The sequence below is a fragment of the Pristiophorus japonicus genome, chromosome 4 (assembly GCF_044704955.1).
Source record: "Pristiophorus japonicus isolate sPriJap1 chromosome 4, sPriJap1.hap1, whole genome shotgun sequence".
Lineage (NCBI taxonomy): Eukaryota > Metazoa > Chordata > Chondrichthyes > Pristiophoridae > Pristiophorus > Pristiophorus japonicus.
In genome coordinates, this window is record NC_091980.1 from 259,997,616 (window position 1) to 260,017,679 (window position 20,064).

At 45.5% G+C, this 20,064-nt stretch overlaps 1 protein-coding gene across 4 annotated transcripts in view; it reads right to left on the reverse strand.

Annotated features, from left to right (window-relative positions):
* The window catches only part of lrr1 (leucine rich repeat protein 1), a 30,786-nt gene extending 13,396 nt beyond the window's left edge, over nt 1-17,390 (reverse strand). For 2 of the 4 annotated variants that reach the window (XR_011593134.1, XM_070879401.1), the window contains exons 1-3: nt 3,344-3,471; nt 3,059-3,252; nt 2,872-2,970 (exon numbers count right to left, since the gene is read on the reverse strand). Coding sequence is in view for 3 of the 4 variants with exons in the window: in XM_070879401.1 (XP_070735502.1) it covers nt 2,872-2,970; nt 3,059-3,252; nt 3,344-3,377 (327 nt within the window). In the remaining variant the exon portion in view is untranslated. Of the gene's footprint in view, nt 1-2,871; nt 2,971-3,058; nt 3,253-3,343; nt 3,472-11,428; nt 11,565-17,282 lie in introns of those variants that run through there. The other 2 variants (XM_070879403.1, XM_070879402.1) reach the window with 2 other exon arrangements.
* Between the last annotated feature and the right edge of the window lie 2,674 nt (nt 17,391-20,064).

The following is a 20,064-nucleotide window of genomic DNA, read 5'->3' on the forward strand; positions in this document are numbered from 1 at the left end:
GCCTGCCGGGAAGTGGGAGTGTGCAGCAATCTGTCACTTAGTGTTATGGAGAGTGCCACTTAAGTTATTGGCCCGAAGTCTGCATCAGCAGCAAGCAAATGGCCATTCTACCCAAACTACCCATTCATTACACTTACACGCGCCCACAGACTTTGTGGCCTTTTCCACTGGAACTTGCGGTTAGTAGAGAACCAAAATTGAGCGGCATCCTCCACAGGGGATTGGGACCTGTGTGAACAGGGCAAACAATGGTGTGTCTCCATAACCAATAAGATTGAAGAATCCTTACTGAGACCACAGCGTCTAAGCCAGGAAGTGCAAATTAGAATAGTTAATTCAATGCAAAATCATGTAGAGAGCGAAATAAGAGAGGGAAAGAAAGATGGGATTAAGAAAAAGCGATGAGACACACAAAGTAAATTTATTTATTAATCTCCAATAATAATGAGGAAATGAGGCTCCACACTTGTAAAAATTAATTTTCAGTGCCAGAGAGATTGTTTGGCTATAAGACTTATCACTCTGTTAAAAAAATTCACTTGCACTTGAATGGACAAGCCTCAACTTTTGCCAGCATGTTTAATGGTTATCTATCATCCTCTGCCGCCTCCAGGCCAGATCCAAGGTCATCCCATCCTCTGTCATTGAACTCCAGTACGCAGACAACACTTGCGACTGCGCATACTCGGAGGCCGAACTCCAAGCCATCATCAACACCTTTACCGAGGCGTACGAGAGCATGGGCTTCACGCTAAACATCCATAAGACAAAGGTCCTCTACCAACCTGATCCCGCCACACAGCACTACCCCTCGTTTATCAAAATCCACGACGAGGCCTTGGTCAATGTGGATCATTTTCCATACCTTGGGAGCCTGTCAGCAAGAGCAGACATTGACGATGAAGTCCAACACTGTCTTCAGTGTGCCAGCGCAGCCTTTGGTCACCCAAGGAAGACTGTGTTTGAAGACCAGGACCTCATATCCGGCACCAAGCTCATGGTCTAAAGGGCAGTAGTGATACCTGCCCTCCTATATGGCTCAGAGACGTGGACTATATACAGCAGACTCTTCAAAACACTGGAGAAGTACCACCAGCGCTGCCTCTGCAAGATCCTGCAAATCCATTGGCAGGACAGACGCACCAATGTCAGTGTTCTCGCTCAGGCCAACATCCCCAGCACTGAAGCATTGACTACGCTCGATCAGCTCTGTTGGGCAGGCCACATTGTCCGCATGCCCGACATGAGACTTCCAAAGCAAGCGCGCTACGTGGAGCTTCAACACGGCAAGCGAGCTCCAGATGGGCAGAGGAAATGCTTCAAGGACACCCTCAAAGCCTCCTTGATTAAGTGCAACATCCCCACCGACTCCTGGGAATGCCTGGTCCACATCCGCCCAAAGTGGAGCATCCAGGATGGCGCTGAGCACCTCGAGTCCCATCACCGAGAACTAGCAGAAACCAAGCGTAGACAGCGGAATGAGCCTGCGTCAATCCAGACTCCCCGACCACCCTTTCCTTCAACCACTGTCTGCCTCATCTGTGACAGACTGTAGGTCCTGCACTGGACTCCTCAGTCACCTGAGAACTTACTTTTAGAGTGGAAACAAGTCATCCTCGACTCCGAGGGACTGCCTATGATCATATAAGTATCGCAACTTCTGGCTGTACCATGTATTTTAATACCGAGTCTCTATGAGCTACCAGCGTAGCACAGCTTCTGGAGCAGCAGGGCAACTGGGACAGCAATTTCCTAATTTCTGCATTTAACTGCACATGTGCAGATGCCGGAAGTTTCTGTCCGATTTACTTCTTAATAACGGTGAGGCCACTCACTGTTAATTCTACCCCAAAATCCGAAACAATATGTCACATGATGTGACCCTCACAATGCCACCTTAAGGCGCAGCGTCTTTGGAATGTTGTGGCTACTCACTATTTTTAACATATAAATAGATAATACATTTATTATTTTGTTCCCTTGTGGCAACATATTTATGTTGAGGTTGGAGGATTTTAAAAAAAAGTGGCATTATAATAAAATGGCAGCATCCATTCTATATATCTTTGACATTCCAGATAGTATACGGTACGACTTTATTTGAAGAAATGTATCATGGCTACTGTTTATTTTTGACTGACTTCTCATATGTAAAGGATGTCCAGTTTCTACCCCTCCCCCAATTTTCAACCTCTATCTTTCAAGTTCGCCCTGCCCTTCAGGACATTCTTGTCTGAAGGCAATCTTTTCCCAGGCATCTACTAATATCACATTTAAACTATTAAGAACTGCTTCAACATTTTGTCTTGACAATTTTCCTTTTCTTTAGGAAAACACCTAGCCTCCAGTTATTTTCCCCCACTACCAGCCAAGGAAGGTATTGATCATGTGGCATCACGTAACTTCACATTCTGGAACACTAACATGTACCGATGTATCAAAGTCGTAAGTTGAAATGTTTTCTCAACTAGTAACTGCATATAACAAAGCAATTCCCAGGGAACAGATGTTATTCAAATAGCTATAAGAATACAAACAAAAATAGTTCCGACAGGGGATGGGGCACGATATCTGTGGGTTCAGTCTGACAAAACAGCTTAAGGGTGCCAAGCTTCTGCTGGAAGGCAAACAGGATGACTTCAGTCTTCCCGATTTGAGCTGGAAAAGCGGATACCATGTTTACTACTTTAATCACAGCACCAAACTTGTAAACATGTATATAATTGCTTAATGAACCTTCAAAACTTACTATTCCTCCTAACTGGGCATTAATGGATCATCTCCATTTTTAAACAGACACATTATGCCAACATAGCAACAGTTTGAATTCAAACTTTATATAAAAAAAAAATCAATAAATCCAGCTTGTACCTTACTTAGACAAACATCCACTGCTGGTTCTTTCAGTCTGATGGTAGCTTTTCCTTCTTCCACGAATTTGGTGAAAAACTGCTCTATATTTTCTTTCAGCTGCAAAGAGTTTTTTGTGAAAATATATTGTTAGCCAGATGCTTTCAAAAGTCCACTTGATTGACTAATTCTATACTGCATAACTCACCTTGTATTTACAGCCTGCTTTGTCTTTTAAGGTACAGATCAAGAGATGAATGGTTGCAGAGTTGTTTTTGATGTTTCGATCGTGGTGTTTCCCTATTGACAGAACAGCTCGGTTCCCTTTCCCTCTATTCCTCATACCGAAGGTCGGGAGCATCCGATTGATCACTTCCACCTCGCACTGGAGTTTCATAGTATCTGTAATGAAATGATCACCCACTGAAGACATAACTCTGGACAATCGGAGCACATAGCATTCCCATGGATGTCAACCAGATAAACAAGTTACCAGTATGGTCGCACAGAGTGTTTTCGTTCCTCATTGGCTGCCTCCACGGCAAATACAGCCACTGATAGGGGCCGCAGATCGCGTCACACAATGGATACAACGCCCCCTCCCCTTCCCTCTCACCAGCCAAATACATCGCGGGGTCATCGAGAAGTAAACGAGTACAGCTGCAGGGGCAAGAGTCGGGGGGGGGGGCAGCAAGAGCCCGGGGGGGGGGGGCAGCAAGAGCCCGGGGGGGGGGGGGGGAAGCAAGAGCCGGGGGAGGGGGGGGGGGGGGAAGCAAGAGCCCGGGGGGGGGGGGGGGGGAGCAAGAGCCCGGGGGGGGGGGGGGGGAGCAAGAGCCCGGGGGGGGGGGGGGGGGAGCAAGAGCCCGGGGGGGGGGGGGGAGCAAGAGCCCGGGGGGGGGGGGGGGAGCAAGAGCCCGGGGGGGTGGGGGGGAGCAAGAGCCCGGGGGGGGGGGGGGGGAGCAAGAGCCCGGGGGGGGGGGGGGGAGCAAGAGCCCGGGGGGGGGGGGGGGGAGCAAGAGCCCGGGGGGGGGGGGGGGAGCAAGAGCCCGGGGGGGGGGGGAGCAAGAGCCCGGGGGGGGGGGGGGGGGAAGCAAGAGCCCGGGGGTGGGGGAAGCAAGAGCCGGGGGGGGGGGGGGGGGTGAGAAAGTTGGATCTCAAACCAGCGTACTAAGCTTAAATGAAGGAGTCTATGAAGGCATGAGGGCAGAGTTGGGTAAAGTGGACTGGGAAAATAGATTAAAGGGTATGACGGTTGATGAACAGTGGTGTACATTTAAGGAGATATTTCACAACTCTCAAGAAAAATATATTCCAGTTAAGAGGAAAGTGTGTAAGAGAAAAGGTAGCCATCCATGGCTAACTAAGGAAATTAAGGATGGTATCCAATTAAAAACAAGGGCATACAAAGTGGCCAAAACTAGTGGGCAAAACAGAAGACTGGGAAGCTTTTAAAAGCCAGTAAAGAACAACTAAAAAATGATTAAGAAAGGGAAGATAGACTATGAAAGTAAACTTATAAAAACAGCTAGCAGGAGTTTCTATAGGTATATAAAAAGGAAAAGGAAGGCTAAAGTAACTGTTAGTCCCTTAGAGGACGAGGCCAGGGAATTAGTAATGGGGAACATGGAGATGGCAGAAACTCTGAACAAATATTTTGTATCAGTCTTTACGGTAGAGGACACTAACATTATTCCGACAGGGCTATGGGGAGAAAAACTTAACACAATCACAATCACTAAGGAGGCGGTACTCAGTAAGATTATGGGACTAAAAGGCGGATAAATCCCCTGGACCTGATGGCTTGCATCCTCGGGTCTTAAAAGAAAAGTAGCGGTAGGGATTGTGGATTCATTGGTTGTAATTTACCAAAATTCCCTGGATTCTGGGGAGGTACCAGCAGATTGGAAAATTGCAAATGTAACGCCCCTCTTTAAAAAAGGAGGCAGACAAAATGCAGGAAACTATAAACCAGTTAGTCTAACATCTGTGTTTGGAAAAATGTTGGAGTCCATTATCAAAAAAGCAAATTCAGTCAGGCAGAGTCAGCATGGATTTATGAAGGGGAAGTCATGTTTGACAAATCTGCTGGAGTTCTTTGAAGATGTAACGAACAGGGTGGATAAAGGGGAATCAGTGGATGTGGTGTATTTAGACTTCCAGAAGGCATTTGACAAGGTGCCACATAAGAACATAAGAATTAGGAACAGGAGTAGGCCATCTAGCCCCTCGAGCCTGCTCCGCCATTCAACAAGATCATGGCTGATCTGGCTGTGGACTCAGCTCCACTTACCCGCCCGCTCCCAGTAACCCTTAATTCCCTTATTGGTTAAAAATCTATCTATCTGTGACTTGAATACATTCAATGAGCTAGCCTCAACTGCTTCCTTGGGCAGAGAATTCCATAGATAAAAGGTTACTGCACAAGATAAAAGTTCACGGGGTTGGGGCTAATATATTAGCATGGATAGAGGATTGGCTAGCTAACAGAAAACAGAAGAGTTGGGATAAATGGTTCATTCTCTGGTTGGCAACCAGTAACTAGTGGGGTGCCGCAGGGATCAGTGCTGGGACCAGTACTATTTACAATCTATATAAACAACTTGGAAGAAGGGATTGAGTGTAACATAGCCAAGTTTGCTGATGATACAAAGATGGGAGGAAAAGCAATGTGTGAGGAGGACACAAAAAATCTGCAAAATGACAGACAGGCTAAGTGAGTGGGCAAAAATTTGGCAGACGGAGTATAATGTTGGAAAGTGTGAGATAATGCACTTCGGCAGAAAAAAAATCAAAGAGCAAGTTATTATTTAAATGGAGAAAGATTGCAAAATGCCACAGCACAGCGGGACCTGGAGGTACTTGTGCGTGAATCACAAAAGGATAGTATGCAGGTACAGCAAGTGATAAGGAAGGCCAATGGAATCTTGGCCTTTATTGCAAAGGGGATGGAGTATAAAAGCAAGGAAGCTTTGCTACAGCTATATAAAGGTATTGGTGAGGCCACACCTAGAATACTGCGTGCAGTTTTGGTTTCCATATTTGTGAAAGGATATACTTGCTTTGGAGGCAGTTCAGAGAAGGTTCACTAGGTTGATTCCGGGGATGAGGGGAGTTGACTTATGAGGAAAGGTTGAATAGGTTGGGCCTCTGCTCAGTGGAATTCAGAAGAATGAGGGGTGATCTTATCGAAACGTGTAAGATTATGAGGGGGCTTGACAAGGTGGATGCAGAGAGGATGTTCCACTGATGGGGGAGACTAGAACTAGAGGGCATGATTTAAAATAAGGCGCCGCCCATTTAAGACAGAGATGAGGAAAAATTTCTTCTCTCAGAGGGTTGTTAATCTCTGGAATTTGCTGCCTCAGAGCTGTGGATGCTGGGACATTGAATAAATTTAAGACAGAAATAGACAGTTTCTTAAACGATAAGGGGATAAGGGTTATGGGGAACTGGCGGGGAAGTGGAGCAGAGTCCATGATCAGATCAGCCATGATGTTATTAAATGGCAGAGCAGGCTGAAGGGGCCGTATGGCTTACTGCTGCTCCTATTTCTTATGTTCTTATGAAAGACCCGGGACTAGGGGGGGGGGGGGGGCGGTTGCGAAAGACCCAGGAGAGTGGTGGTGAGGAGGGCCAAGACCCGGGGGAGGGGGGGGGGGGAAGGGGGTGGCCGAGACCCGGGAGAGGGAGGGGGGGCCGAGACCCGGGAGAGGGGGGGCCCCGAGACCTGGGAGAGGGGGGGGGTCGAGACACGGGAGAGGGGGGGGGGGATCGAGACCCGGGAGGGGGGGGGGCGAGACCTGGGAGAGGGGGGGGGGCCGAGACCTGGGAGAGGGGGGGGGGGGAGACGAGACCCGGGAGAGGGAGGGCCGAGACCTGGGAGAGGGGGTGGGGGGCCGAGACCCGGGAGAGGGGGGGCCGAGACCTGGGAGAGGGGGGGGCCGAGACCCGGAAGCGAGACCCAGGAGGGGGGGGGGGGCGCGAGACCCGGGAGGGGGGGGGGGGGGGGAGGGCCGAGACCCGGGAGAGGGGGGCCCCGAGACCCTGGAGAGGGGGGGGGCCCCCGAGACCCGGGAGAGGGGGGGGCCGAGACCCGGGAGAGCCGAGACCCGGGAGAGGGGGGGGGGCCGAGACCCGGGAGAGGGAGGGCCGAGACCTGGGAGAGGGGGTGGGGGGCCGAGACCCGGGAGAGGGAGGGCCGAGACCCGGGAGAGGGGGGGGCCGAGACCCGGGAGGGGGGGGGGGAGGGCCGAGACCCGGGAGAGGGAGGGCCGAGACCTGGGAGAGGGGGTGGGGGGCCGAGACCCGGGAGAGGGAGGGCCGAGACCCGGGAGAGGGGGGGGGCCGAGACCCGGGAGAGGGGGGGGGGGCCGAGACCCGGGAGAGGGGGGGGGCCGAGACCCGGGAGAGGGGGGGGGGGGACGGGCCAGACCCGGGAGAGGGGGGGGGGGGACGGGCCAGACCCGGGAGAGGGGGGGGGGGGACGGGCCAGACCCGGGAGAGGGGGGGGGGGGGGACGGGCCGAGACCCGGGAGAGGGGGGGGGGGGACGGGCCGAGACCCGGGAGAGGGAGGGAGGGGGACGGGCCGAGACCCGGGAGAGGGAGCCGACACCCGGGAGAGGGAGAGGGGGAGGGGCAGGGATTAGAGTTTATGTCATTAATACTAACACCGAAAACCGATGTTGCTTTAAAAACTTGTAAAACAGGGTCTGACGTAAATCAGTTTTGGGGAAGTGCCAATTCGGGGAAAGTTCAGTTGCTGCACTGTAAAACGTGCTACTTCCCGAACGTGCTGTTCCTGTGTTCCAGTATAAAGTACTCCGTGTGATGCGGCTCTTTTGCCGACACGAGCAACAGATTTTCATTAGTTTCAATTCGTCACGTTCTCACAGACAGATTATTCGCGGTTACATTTTTTTTACACTCGAGTCCTGTATTGGTTTGAATTGGAAAATGTTTAAAACGGTTTACAGTGAGCCAGTTAAAAGCGCTTGAGCAGTAGATATGACCTCCCATGTCCAGTGTAATACCTTCCAGATACCATTTACATTCTGGAACCGCCATGAGATTTAGTCGTCAGTGCACGTACTGTACATTCACAAGGGCGGCAGTAAAACCTCAAAAGCCAAGAGCCCAGCTTTGTACCACAAAACATTATAGTGAATTAACAAATAACCACGTCACCATGTTCTCCACTAGTTCACGATCACGTACATTTGTAGTCAGCATAAGTGGAAAACAAAAGCCAAGAGGGAAGGGCTGTTTACAACAAAAACACACAAGTCTGACGAAAGGACTTTACCAATTCTGATATATACTTCTGGAAACAAAATATTGTATGCATCTCCAACTCATATCTTAATTCTCATTTTTCATTGCAAAAAATGAACAATTTCAGTTACAAAGGTGGAAAAATTAAACGCAAAGATTCAGTACTCTTGGTCCATAAACCTTTTCTATCAGCAAAAAGAGTTTCTTTGAAAATTAAGATTTCAGTGGGTATAGATGTTGCAAAGATAAGCTACTAAGAACAAAAGCAGATAGGTTGCAAGGAGCTAGCAGTACATCCAGTCTTGAGCAAAGATCTTTAAATAAACAGAGTGGAGTTGAGAAAGAATTACTTCTCCCAGAGGGTTGTGAATCTGTGGAATTCTCTGCCCAGGGAAGCAGTTGAGGTTAGCTCATTGAATGTATTCAAATCACAGATAGATAGATTTTTAACCAATAAGGGAATTAAAGGTTATGGGGAGCGGGCGGGTAAGTGGAGCTGAGTCCACGGCCAGATCAGCCATGATCTTGTTGAATGGCAGAGCAGGCTCGAGGGGCTAGATGGCCTACTCCTGTTCCTAATTCTTATGTTCTTATGTTCTAACAAGGAAAAATAGGTGTTCTTTTCTCCCGCTATATAAAAAGCCCTGGCAGTTTCATATTGATCTGGTCACCAACTGTGGAAGACCCAGGCTGTGGAAGTGGCCAAAGACCAATATAAAAGTAGCGTTGAAAGAATTTAACACATTTTGATTCAGAGGCCAAGGAAAAAGACACAGCAACTGTAGAATGGTTCTGACGAAAAGTCAGCGACCTGAAACGTTAACTCTGTTTCTCTCTCCACAGATGCTGGCTGATCTGCTGAGTATTTCCAGCATTGAGATATCCAGTATCCCCAGTATTTTGCTTTTGTTACTATAGAATGGTACTTTTTTTCTCATTTTAACTGCAGTCAAGCTCAATAATACCGAGTGACTTTAAACAGACTTCCTGAATCCAGTATTGTTACCCCATTTTCAAGGATCGGACTTAATGACAGACAAAAAAAAAAATTTTCAATGGCATCAATAGCTGAATCAGTCCAGTCAACCATCTAAACATGCCCTCCAAAATACTTTATACTTAATTTTATCAATTGTTGGAAGATATACGAAAGATGTTACGAAAGGATATACTTGGTTTGGAGGCAGTTCAGAGAAGGTTCACAAGGTTGATTCCAGAGATGAGGGGGTTGACTTATGAGGAAAGGTTGAGTAGGTTGGACCTCTACTCATTGGAATTCAGAAGAATAAGAGGTGATCTTATCGAAACGGATAAGATTATGAGGGGGCTTGACAAGGTGGATGCAGAGAGGATGTTTCCACTGATGGGGGAGACTAGAATTAGAGGGCATGATCTTAGAATAAGGGGCCGCCCATTTAAAACAGAGATGAGGAGAAATTTCTTCTCTGAGGGTTGTAAATCTGTGGAATTTGCTGCCTCAGAGAGCTGTGGAAGCTGGGACATTGAATAAATTTAAGACAGAAACAGACAGCTTCTTAAACAATAAGGGAATAAGGGGTTATGGAGAGTGGGCAGGGAAGTGGCGCTGAATCCATGATCGGATCAGCCATGACCATATTAAATGGCGGAGCAGGCTCAAGGGGCCGCATGGCCTTGTCCTGCTCTTATTTCTTATATTCTTTGAATAGGCCGGCCTCCCATCTTCCACCCTCTAAACTTCAGCTCATCCAAAACTCTGCTGCCCGTATCCTAACTCGCACCAAGTCCTGCTCACCCGTGCTTGCTGACCAACATTGGCTCCCAGTTAAGCAATGCCTCGATTTCAAAATTCTCCTGCGTATTTTCAAATCCCTCCATGGCCTCGCCTCTCCCTATCTCGAATCTCCTCGAGCCCACAACTCCCACCCGGAGATATCTGCGCTCCTCCAATTCTGGCCTTCAGCTGCCCCAAGCTCTGAAATTTCCTCACTAAACCCTCTCCATCTCTCTTTCCTCCTTTAAGATGCTCCTTAAAACCTACCCCTTTGACTAAGCTTTTGGTCATCTGCCCTAATATCTCCTTATGCAGCTCGGTGTCAAATTCCGTTTGATAACGGTCATGTAAAGCACCTTGGGGTGTTTTACTACATTAATGGCGCTATATAAATACAATTTGTTGTTGTATTTCATAGACTTTGTTTTTTTAGCCTAAAGGCAGTGATCTTAAGAATAGTAGGCAGTGTTGTCTCACTATGATTTTAGTAACTGCAATGAATGGTGAGCATCTAATTCTTAATACTATTTCCACTGTGATAAACACCAATTATAGATTCCGTCTTTCCACACTTGGGTTATGTCAACAGACTGCATAGTGGACTGTGCCTCAATCCTGCTCCACCACCCCCACCCCAGTTAATGTTTTAAAAAAATATATAAATACATCTGTACCATTGATAGTACCTGTAGTGGTTAAATTAGAATCAGATTATTGACAAAATTAAAGTTCAAAAACAAAGCTTGTAGCTTTTAAACTCCAAATTGCTAGTTGCTGGTCAACATTGGTAAAAGTGTTTGGCAACTGCAGTTTTGATACACCAGGATAGTTTATATTTAAACATTTAACATGTTTGAATGAGACACTAAATCTGTACTTTCCTTCAACATTTAGTAAACTGGAACGTTTTGTTCATTATTCGAGTTGTGTTGTTTGCTGCACTTGGAATGCGGTGTCCACATGGTGGGTGATAGAGGCTCTGGAAAAGGTGCAGAAGAGGGCCACTAGACTAATTCCAAGTCTAAAGCATCTTAGTTATCAAGATAGGCTAAATGAGTTGGGAATCTTTACCTTAGAGCAGCACAGACTTAGGGGGGGGGGGGATCTGATTGAAGTTGATAAGATAATGAAGGGAATAGACAGTGTTCCAGCCAACAAATTAATTAAATTAAATAAGTTAGGCAGGACCAGGGGTCATAAATTTAAGTTGTATAGGGCTAGGTCTAGGAGGTGGTTCTTTTCCCAGAGAATAGTAGACCTCTGGAACAAGCTTGTGTGGTAGATGCAAACTTGCTTGGTTCCTTCAAGCGAGGACTGGATTTATTTCTGGTTGGGATGGAGATCACTTCTTACAGAAGGTAGGTACTGCAGGGAATTCAAGACCAGAGTGATCTCCTGGACTAGTTTTAATCACCTAGATGGGTCAGAGGGGAATTTTTCTCCCCCAAAATTGGCCTGGGATTTTTTATGCTCTCCCAGGAGATCACATGGTTTCAGGTGGGGTGGAATGTATATGTTGTGTGGGACAGGTCGATGGACCAGATGATCTTTACCTGTCCATCATTGTTCGTATGCCAATATTCCAGGATGCTGAGTCAGTAACCAGTATTCATGTCGTCCTCCCTGCCAGCAGTGTTCAAATAGGCTTGAGCAGCACAAAACATTAACTGCTGATTCACCTATTTTTCCCTACAAAATAATGAAACACATCTCTCGACTCTGCTTCTTTATAGGCCCTATTGATGCACAATAAGAGCCTCAAAGATCTAGGTATTACAAGACTCGTAAGACAGACTTATAAAGACATCCACACCCATGGAAAACACTAGGGAATGATTTGGGATGTCCAAAATTTTTTTACACAAAATATCAATACCCATAAACTTTACCTGCAGAGATCCTACAACCACCAGAAAATAGCAGTTAACTTTTAGTTTTAACAAAACTAAGATTAATATATTGCTCCTAACATTAAAAAAATGTTAATTTCTCAAACCATAGTTTTGACCATTTGCCTCTGTTTTGGCACCATCCACAGATGATGACCAGCTAGTTGTCCTTTGCCAATGCCATGAGAAGGTAAGAAAACTGCCAGGATGATTTGTCTGTGCATTTTGCCTCCCTGGAGGGGGTTTCTTAACAACCTGCATTTATAGAGAATCTTTAACATAGTAAAATATTCCAAGGTCCTTCATAGGACACCGAGACACACAAGGAGATATTAGGACAAGTGACCAAAAGCTTGGCTAAAGAGGTAGGTTTTAAGGAAGATCTTAAAGGAGGAGAGAGAGGTAGAGAGGCGGAGGGGCTTCGGGAGGCAATTGCAGAACCTAGGGGCCAGGCAGCTGAAGTCACGGCTGTCAATGGTGGAGCGATTAAAATCGGGGAAGCGCAAGAGGCCAGAATTGGAGGAATGCAGAGGGTTGTAGGGATGGAGGTGGTTACAGAGCTAGGACGGGGCAAGGCCATGGAAGGATATGAAGAAGAAAACAAGTATGAGAAATTTAAAATCGAAGCATTGCCGGATCGAATGCCAATGTAGGTCAGTGACCATTACAGGTGATGGGTGAACAGGGCTTGGTATGAGTTAGAATCCACTTTATGCCTCATACAGACAGCCAGACCAAAAGAATGGTGAATCATGGCCTTAAACCCACATCTCACACAGTACATTACATTATGACAATATATTGTGTCACCCAGGTCAGTTTAATTTCAGTGACTTTATATTATTTAACAATAAAGCGAACACTGGCAACACCAAACAAATCAATAAAGTAGAATAAAGCAGAGTGCTTCATTCTCTTGATGGAGACGTGGCTCCAGGATGATCAGGGCTGGGAACTCAACATCCAAGGGTATTCAACATTCAGGAAGGATAGAATAAAAGGAAAAGGAGGTGGGGTAGCATTGCTGGTTAAGGAGGAGATTAAGGCAATAGTTAGGAAGGACATTAGCTTGGATGATGTGGAATCTATATAGGTAGAGCTGCAGAACACCAAAGGGCAAAAAACGTTAGTGGGAGCTGTGTACAGACCTCCAAACAGTAGTAGTGATGTTGGGGAGGGCATCAAACAGGAAATTAGGGGTGCATGCAATAAAGGTGCAGCAGTTATAATGGGTGACTTTAATATGCACATAGATTGGGCCAACCAAACTGGAAGCAATACAGTGGAGGAGGATTTCCTGGAGTGCATAAGGGATGGTTTTTTAGAGGAACCAACTAGGGGGGAGGCCATCTTAGACTGGGTGTTGTGTAATGAGAGGGGATTAATTAGCAATCTCGTTGTGCGAGGCCCCTTGGGGAAGAGTGACCATAATATGGTGGAATTCTGCATTAGGATGGAGAATGAAACAGTTAATTCAGAGACCATGGTCCAGAACTTAAAGAAGGGTAACTTTGAAGGTATGAGGCGTGAATTGGCTAGGATAGATTGGCGAATGATACTGAAAGGGTTGACTGTGGATGGGCAATGGCAGACATTTAGAGACCGCATGGATGAACTACAACAATTGTACATTCCTGTCTGGCATAAAAATAAAAAAGGGAAGGTGGCTCAACCATGGCTATCAAGGGAAATCAGGGATAGTATTAAAGCCAAGGAAGTGGCATACAAATTGGCCAGAAATAGCAGCGAACCCGGGGACTGGGAGAAGTTTAGAACTCAGCAGAGGAGGACAAAGGGTTTGATTATTGCAGGGAAAATGGAGTACGAGAAGAAGCTTGCAGGGAACATTAAAACGGATTGCAAAAGTTTCTATAGATATGTAAAGAGAAAAAGGTTAGTAAAGACAAACGTAGGTCCCCTGCAGTCAGAATCAGGGAAAGTCATAATGGGGAACAAAGAAATGGCGGACCAATTGAACAAGTACTTTGGTTCGGTATTCACTAAGGAGGACACAAACAACCTTCCGGATATAAAAGGGGTCGGAGGGTCTAGTAAGGAGGAGGAACTGAGGGAAATCCTTATTAGTCGGGAAATTGTGTTGGAGAAATTGATGGGATTGAAGGCCGATAAATCCCCAGGGCCTGATGGACTGCATCCCAGAGTACTTAAGGAGATGGCCTTGGAAATAGTGGATGCATTGACAGTCATTTTCCAACATTCCATTGACTCTGGATCAGTTCCTATGGAGTGAAGGGTAGCCAATGTAACCCCACTTTTTAAAAAAGGAGGGTGAGAGCTAACAGGGAATTATAGATCGGTCAGCCTGACATCGGTAGTGGGTAAAATGATTAAATCAATTATTAAGGATGTCATAGCAGTGCATTTGGAAAGAGGTGACATGATAGGTCCAAGTCAGCATGGATTTGTGAAAGGGAAATCATGCTTGACAAATCTTGTGGAATTTTTTGAGGATGTTTCCAGTAGAGTGGACAAGGGAGAACCAGTTGATGTGGTATATTTGGACTTTCAGAAGGCTTTCGACAAGGTCCCACACAAGAGATTAATGTGCAAAGTTAAAGCACATGGGATTGGGGGTAGTGTGCTGACAGGAAGCAAAGAGTAGGAGTAAATGGGGACTTTTCAGAATGGCAGGCAGTGACTAGTGGGGTACCGCAAGGTTCTGTGCTGGGGCCCCAGCTGTTTACACTGTACATTAATGATTTAGATGAGGGGATTAAATGTAGTATCTCCAAATTTGCGGATGACACTAAGTTGGGTGGCTGTGTGAGCTGCGAGGAGGATGCTATGAGGCTGCAGAGCGACTTGGATAGGTTAGGTGAGTGGGCAAATGCATGGCAGATGAAGTATAATGTGGATAAATGTGAGGTTATCCACTTCGGTGGTAAAAACAGAGAGACAGACTATTATCTGAATGGTGACAGATTAGGAAAAGGGGAGGTGCAACGAGACCTGGGTGTCATGGTACATCAGTCATTGAAGGTTGGCATGCAGGTACAGCAGGCGGTTAAGAAAGCAAATGGCATGTTGGCCTTCATAGCGAGGGGATTTGAGTACAGGGGCAGGGAGGTGTTGCTACAGTTGTACAGGGCCTTGGTGAGGCCACACCTGGAGTATTGTGTACAGTTTTGGTCTCCTAACCTGAGAAAGGACATTCTTGCTATTGAGGGAGTGTAGCGAAGGTTCACCAGACTGATTCCCGGGATGGCGGGACTGACCTATCAAGAAAGACTGGATCAACTGGGCTTGTATTCACTGGAGTTCAGAAGAATGACAGGGGACCTCATAGAAACATTTAAAATTCTGACGGGGTTAGACAGGTTAGATGCAGGAAGAATGTTCCCAATGTTGGGGAAGTCCTGAACCAGGGGAAAGTCTAAGGATAAGGATAAGCCATTTAGGACCGAGATGAGGAGGAACTTCTTCACCTAGAGAGTGGTGAACCTGTGGAATTCTCTACCACAGAAAGTTGTTGAGGCCAATTCACTAAATATATTCAAAAAGGAGTTAGATGAAGTCCTTACTACTAGGGGGATCAAGGGGTATGGCGAGAAAGCAGGAATGGGGTACTGAAGTTGCATGTTCAGTCATGAGCTCATTGAATGGCGGTGCAGGCTAGAAGGGCCGAATGGCCTACTCCTGCACCTATTTTTTGTGTTTCTATGTTGAGAAAACAATTTCTGCAAAATAACGATTTCAGCCAAGGATATACTGTCATGAGCACTGAATTGGACGTTTTTGAATTCCAAGACTTTCAATTTCACAGCTAGAATTCATGAGAAGTTTTAAACTTGAATTACAAATTATGTAATGTGTGTTTTGCTGGGTACTGAAAGAAAATTTATATCTTTCAATGGATTGTACCCATTTAATGAGCCAATTCACCTTCATATTCAGAATATTCAAAACAGACACTTTTTAACCAAATGAAACTATACTCCAAAAGAGAACTCAAAAAGGCAGTTTCTTCATGCTTCTGTTCCACAGGTGTCAGGCAATGTCCAGATACCCTACTACCCGTTATTTAAGTGTGAGCTTAGGCAGTGAGTATTTACAAACTATTTCAGAGAGAAGGGCATCATAGCCAAGCCAAAGGCAGTCAGCACCAAATATCCACACAAGAAACTTGCAGCAGAGGTTGCAGGATAGCAATCAGAAATGGGAACTCTAGCTAATACTCCCCTCCCCAACCCAGGGATACTGAGGTAATTTACAGTGCTTTCATCAATGCCCTGCTAACGTCACCTAGCTCAAAGACTGAGGACGTTTTTGAGCTACTGATAAATTCAGTGAAGCACAAACCATTGAAGTAATCCTTTTTTTTTTAAAAAAAAAGTTACTAATACTGGAGTGCCTCTTATCTGAAAGGACACAGTTGGAATAACATTTTATTTTCAAACATAAACATTAGCACATCTCCTTCAGTTGCCCCCGCTGGGCAGGGGGTGGGGGCAGAGGAGGGGTGGTGGTGTTCCAGCACACCCTCCAAAATTGCTACAATTCAGCTAATAAAAACTGATTAGTTGGAGGTTGTGTCTAAATGTTCACCACGATATTACAGTGAAAAGCAGCAACATTATTAATAGCACTTGGACTTCATGCTTTAAAGATTTTGTCTGACCAGACTTTTAAAAATTTGCTATATTTGAATTGTTAGATTAATGGAAGTAATAATCTTTCTATTTGAACTTTATTAAAGTTCCTATATGTAAAATACAGTTTAACTAGATTTATCTGGTTTGGCAAGCTCACATCCAAACACCACCCCCACACAACAAAAATCCTGCCTGCAAGTCGATAAAGGCAGTGAGAGACAAAAGTCTACCTCATCATACATTCCTACAACAGGAGGTATTTCCACTGAGCAAAATAAATGCACAATTTCCTTGACAGAGGGAAGCAGAAGTGTGGGATGGATTTGTTTTACTCATGGAAAATCCTCTGAATTAAGAGCGGAAAATACCAATGGAAGACTTGTCAGTTTTCACCAAAGTACCAAAAAATTGCTTTGACTCTACTTCCTGACATCTTTTTCCCATTCTGATACAACTATCAACAAAATAATCATGTCATCCACAGACATAAAAATGGGTAGGGAGAGATCAACTCAAACTTAGTTTCCTGCAGCAAACATATTTCCTGCAAGGGAAAACAATCTGGAATTTAAAGTGTATGAGGATTTTTTAATTGCCAATTTAAAGTGTCACAATCACTTAACCAAAAATTAAAGTGAAGCCTGTGCCACAATCACTTAATCAAAAATTAAAAGGAAACTTAACAAATTAAATGAAAACACTATTCCCCGGAGTGCTGATCCACCGGTCACGGAAAAGCAAATATCTCTCCCAGGCAGCAGCAGCAGCAGCAGGCCCTGTAAATGGCGGTTAGAGAGCGGCTGCGGCCATAACCTCCGCGCTGCGACTGCCCGGGAGACCCGGGATCTGCGACTCTCCCTCCGGCTACAGTATTTACACTAACTCCGCGTCCCACCCGCGCTTACCATGTAAGAGAGTCCGGGGGTGGGGGGAGGTGCCGATCGCGGGGAACTCAGCTCAGCTTCCTCCGCGCACCACCGGAGACTTTCAGGCAGCCCGCGCCTCACGGTGAGAAACAACAAGGCGGCTTCCCATTGGCGCAAATTCCCACCAATAGCAACCGCCAGAGACAGGTCCATATCCACCTGGAACCACAAGCGGCACTGTGGAGTAAGAGAAAGGTGAAATACTCGGAGCCCCAGGGCGCTGTGGAGTCATAAGAACATCGCTCAAAAATCTGTCTATCTCCGCCTTAAATATATTCAATGACTCAACCTTCACAGCTCTCTGGGGCAGAGAATTCCATAGATTTATGTCCCTCAGAGAAGAAATTGCTCCTCATCTCAGTTTTAAATGGGTGGTCCCTAATTCTAAGACTATGTCCCCTAGTTTTAGTTTCCCCTATGAGTGGAAATATCCTCTTTGTATCCACCTTGTTGAGCCCCCTCATTATCTTCTATGTTTCAATAAGATCACTTCTCATTCTTCTGAACTCCAATGTGTATAAAAATATAAGAACATAAGAAATAGGAACAGGAGTAGCCATACGGCCCCTCGAGCCTGCTCCACCATTCAATAAGGATCATGGCTGATCTGATCATGGACTCAGCTCCACTTCCCTGCCCGCTCCCCATAACCCCGTATCCCCTTATCGTTTAAGAAACTGTTTATTCAATGTCCCAGCTTCCACAGCTCTCTGAGGCAGAGAATTCCACAGATTCCTCATCCCTGAAAACAACCTAGTGAACCTTCTCTGTGAATAGCCTTCAATGTAAGAATGTCCTTCCTTAAATACGGAGACCAAAACTGTACGCAGTACTCCAGGTGTGGCCTTACCAATACCCTGTACATTTGTAGCAGGACTTCTCTGCTTTTATACTCTATCCCTCTTGCAATAAAGGCCAACATTCCATTTGCCTTCCTGATTACTTGCTGTACCTGCATATTAACTTTTTGTGTTTCATGCACAAGGACACCCAGGTCCCTCTGTACTGGAGCACTTTGCAATTTTTCTCCATTTAAATTATAATTTGCTTTTCTATTTTTTCTGCCAAAGTGGATAACCTCACATTTTCCCACATTATACTCCATCTGCTAATTTTTTGCCCACTCACATAGCCTGACAATATCCCTTTGCAGATCATAATTTGCTTTCCCATCCATCTTTGTATCATCAACAAACTTGGCTACATTACATTCGGTCCCTTCATCCAAGTCATTAATATAGATTGTAAATAGTTGAGGCCCCAGCACTAATCACTGTTTGCCAACCTGAAAATGACTCATTTATCCTGACTCTCTGTTTTCTGCTAGTTAGCCAATCCTCTATGCATGCTAATATATTACCCCCAACCCCTTGAACTTTTATCTTGTGCAGTAACCTCTTATGTGGCACCTTATCGAATGCCTTCTGAAAATCCGAATACACCACATCCACTGGTTACCTCTTATCCACCCTGCCCATTACATCCTCAAAGAACTCCAGCAAATTTGTCAAACATGATTTCCCTTTCATAAAACCATGCTGACTCTGCTTGATTGAATCATGCTTTTCCAAATGTCCCGCTACTGCTTCCTTAATAATGGACTCCAGCATTTTCCCAACGACAAATGTTAGGCTAACTGGTCTAGTTTCCTATTTTTTGTCTGCCTCCTTTTTTTAAATAGGGTCATTACATTTGCGGTTTTCCAATCCGCTGGGACCACCCCAGAATCCAGGGAATTTTGGTAGATTACAACCAATGCATCCACTATCTCTGCAGCCACTTCTTTTAAGATCCTAGGATGTAAGCCATCAGGTTCAGGGGACTTGTCCACCTTTAGTCCCATTATTTTACTCAGTACTACTTTATTAGTGATAGTGATTGTATTAAGTTCCTCCTTCCCTTTAGCCCCTTGATTAGCCACTATTGGGATATTTTTAGTGTCTTCTACTGTGAAGACCGAAACAAAATATTTGTTCAACGCCTCTGCCATTTCCCTGTTCTCCATTTATTAATTTCCCAGATTCATCCTCTAGGGGACCAACATTTACTTTAGCCACTCTTTTTCCTTTCTATGTACCTGTAGAAACTCTACTATCTGTTTTTATATTTCGTGCCAATTTACTTTCATAATCTATCTTCCCTCTCTTTATTATTGTTTTAGTCACAGAAAGGTAAAATAACTGGAGCCACAGGGGGCATTGTGGAATCACAAAGAGTAAAATACTTGGATCCACAAGGGGCGCTGTGGCGTCACAAAGAGTAAAATACATGGAGCCACAAGGGGCGCTGTGGAGTCACAAAGAGTAAAATATCTGGAGCCACAAGGAGCGCTGTGGAATCACAGAATGTAAAATACTGCGGATGCTGGAAAACTGAAATAACAAAAACTGCTGAAAACACTGGGTTGTCCAAGTGTTGTCAAATGGAAAAGTGCCTCCTTTTTAGAGGGGCACAACTAATAGAGATCTAAATCATAAAATAAAAAGGAAACTTAGAACTTAAATAATATTATCATCGTATAAAATACTGCGGATGCTGGAAATCTGAAATAAAAAACAGATCATCGACCTGAAACGTTAACTATGTTTCTCGCTCCACAGATGCTGCCTGACCTGCTGAGTATTTCCAGCATTTTCTGTTTATATTGTCAACTGTGTCCAATATGCCCTCCAGTCACTTCTCCACAGATGCCTCTTTTAATTAAAACCCCAAATCTAATAAAAGTGCTCCCTTTTTAGTGAGGCACAACTAATAGAAACCC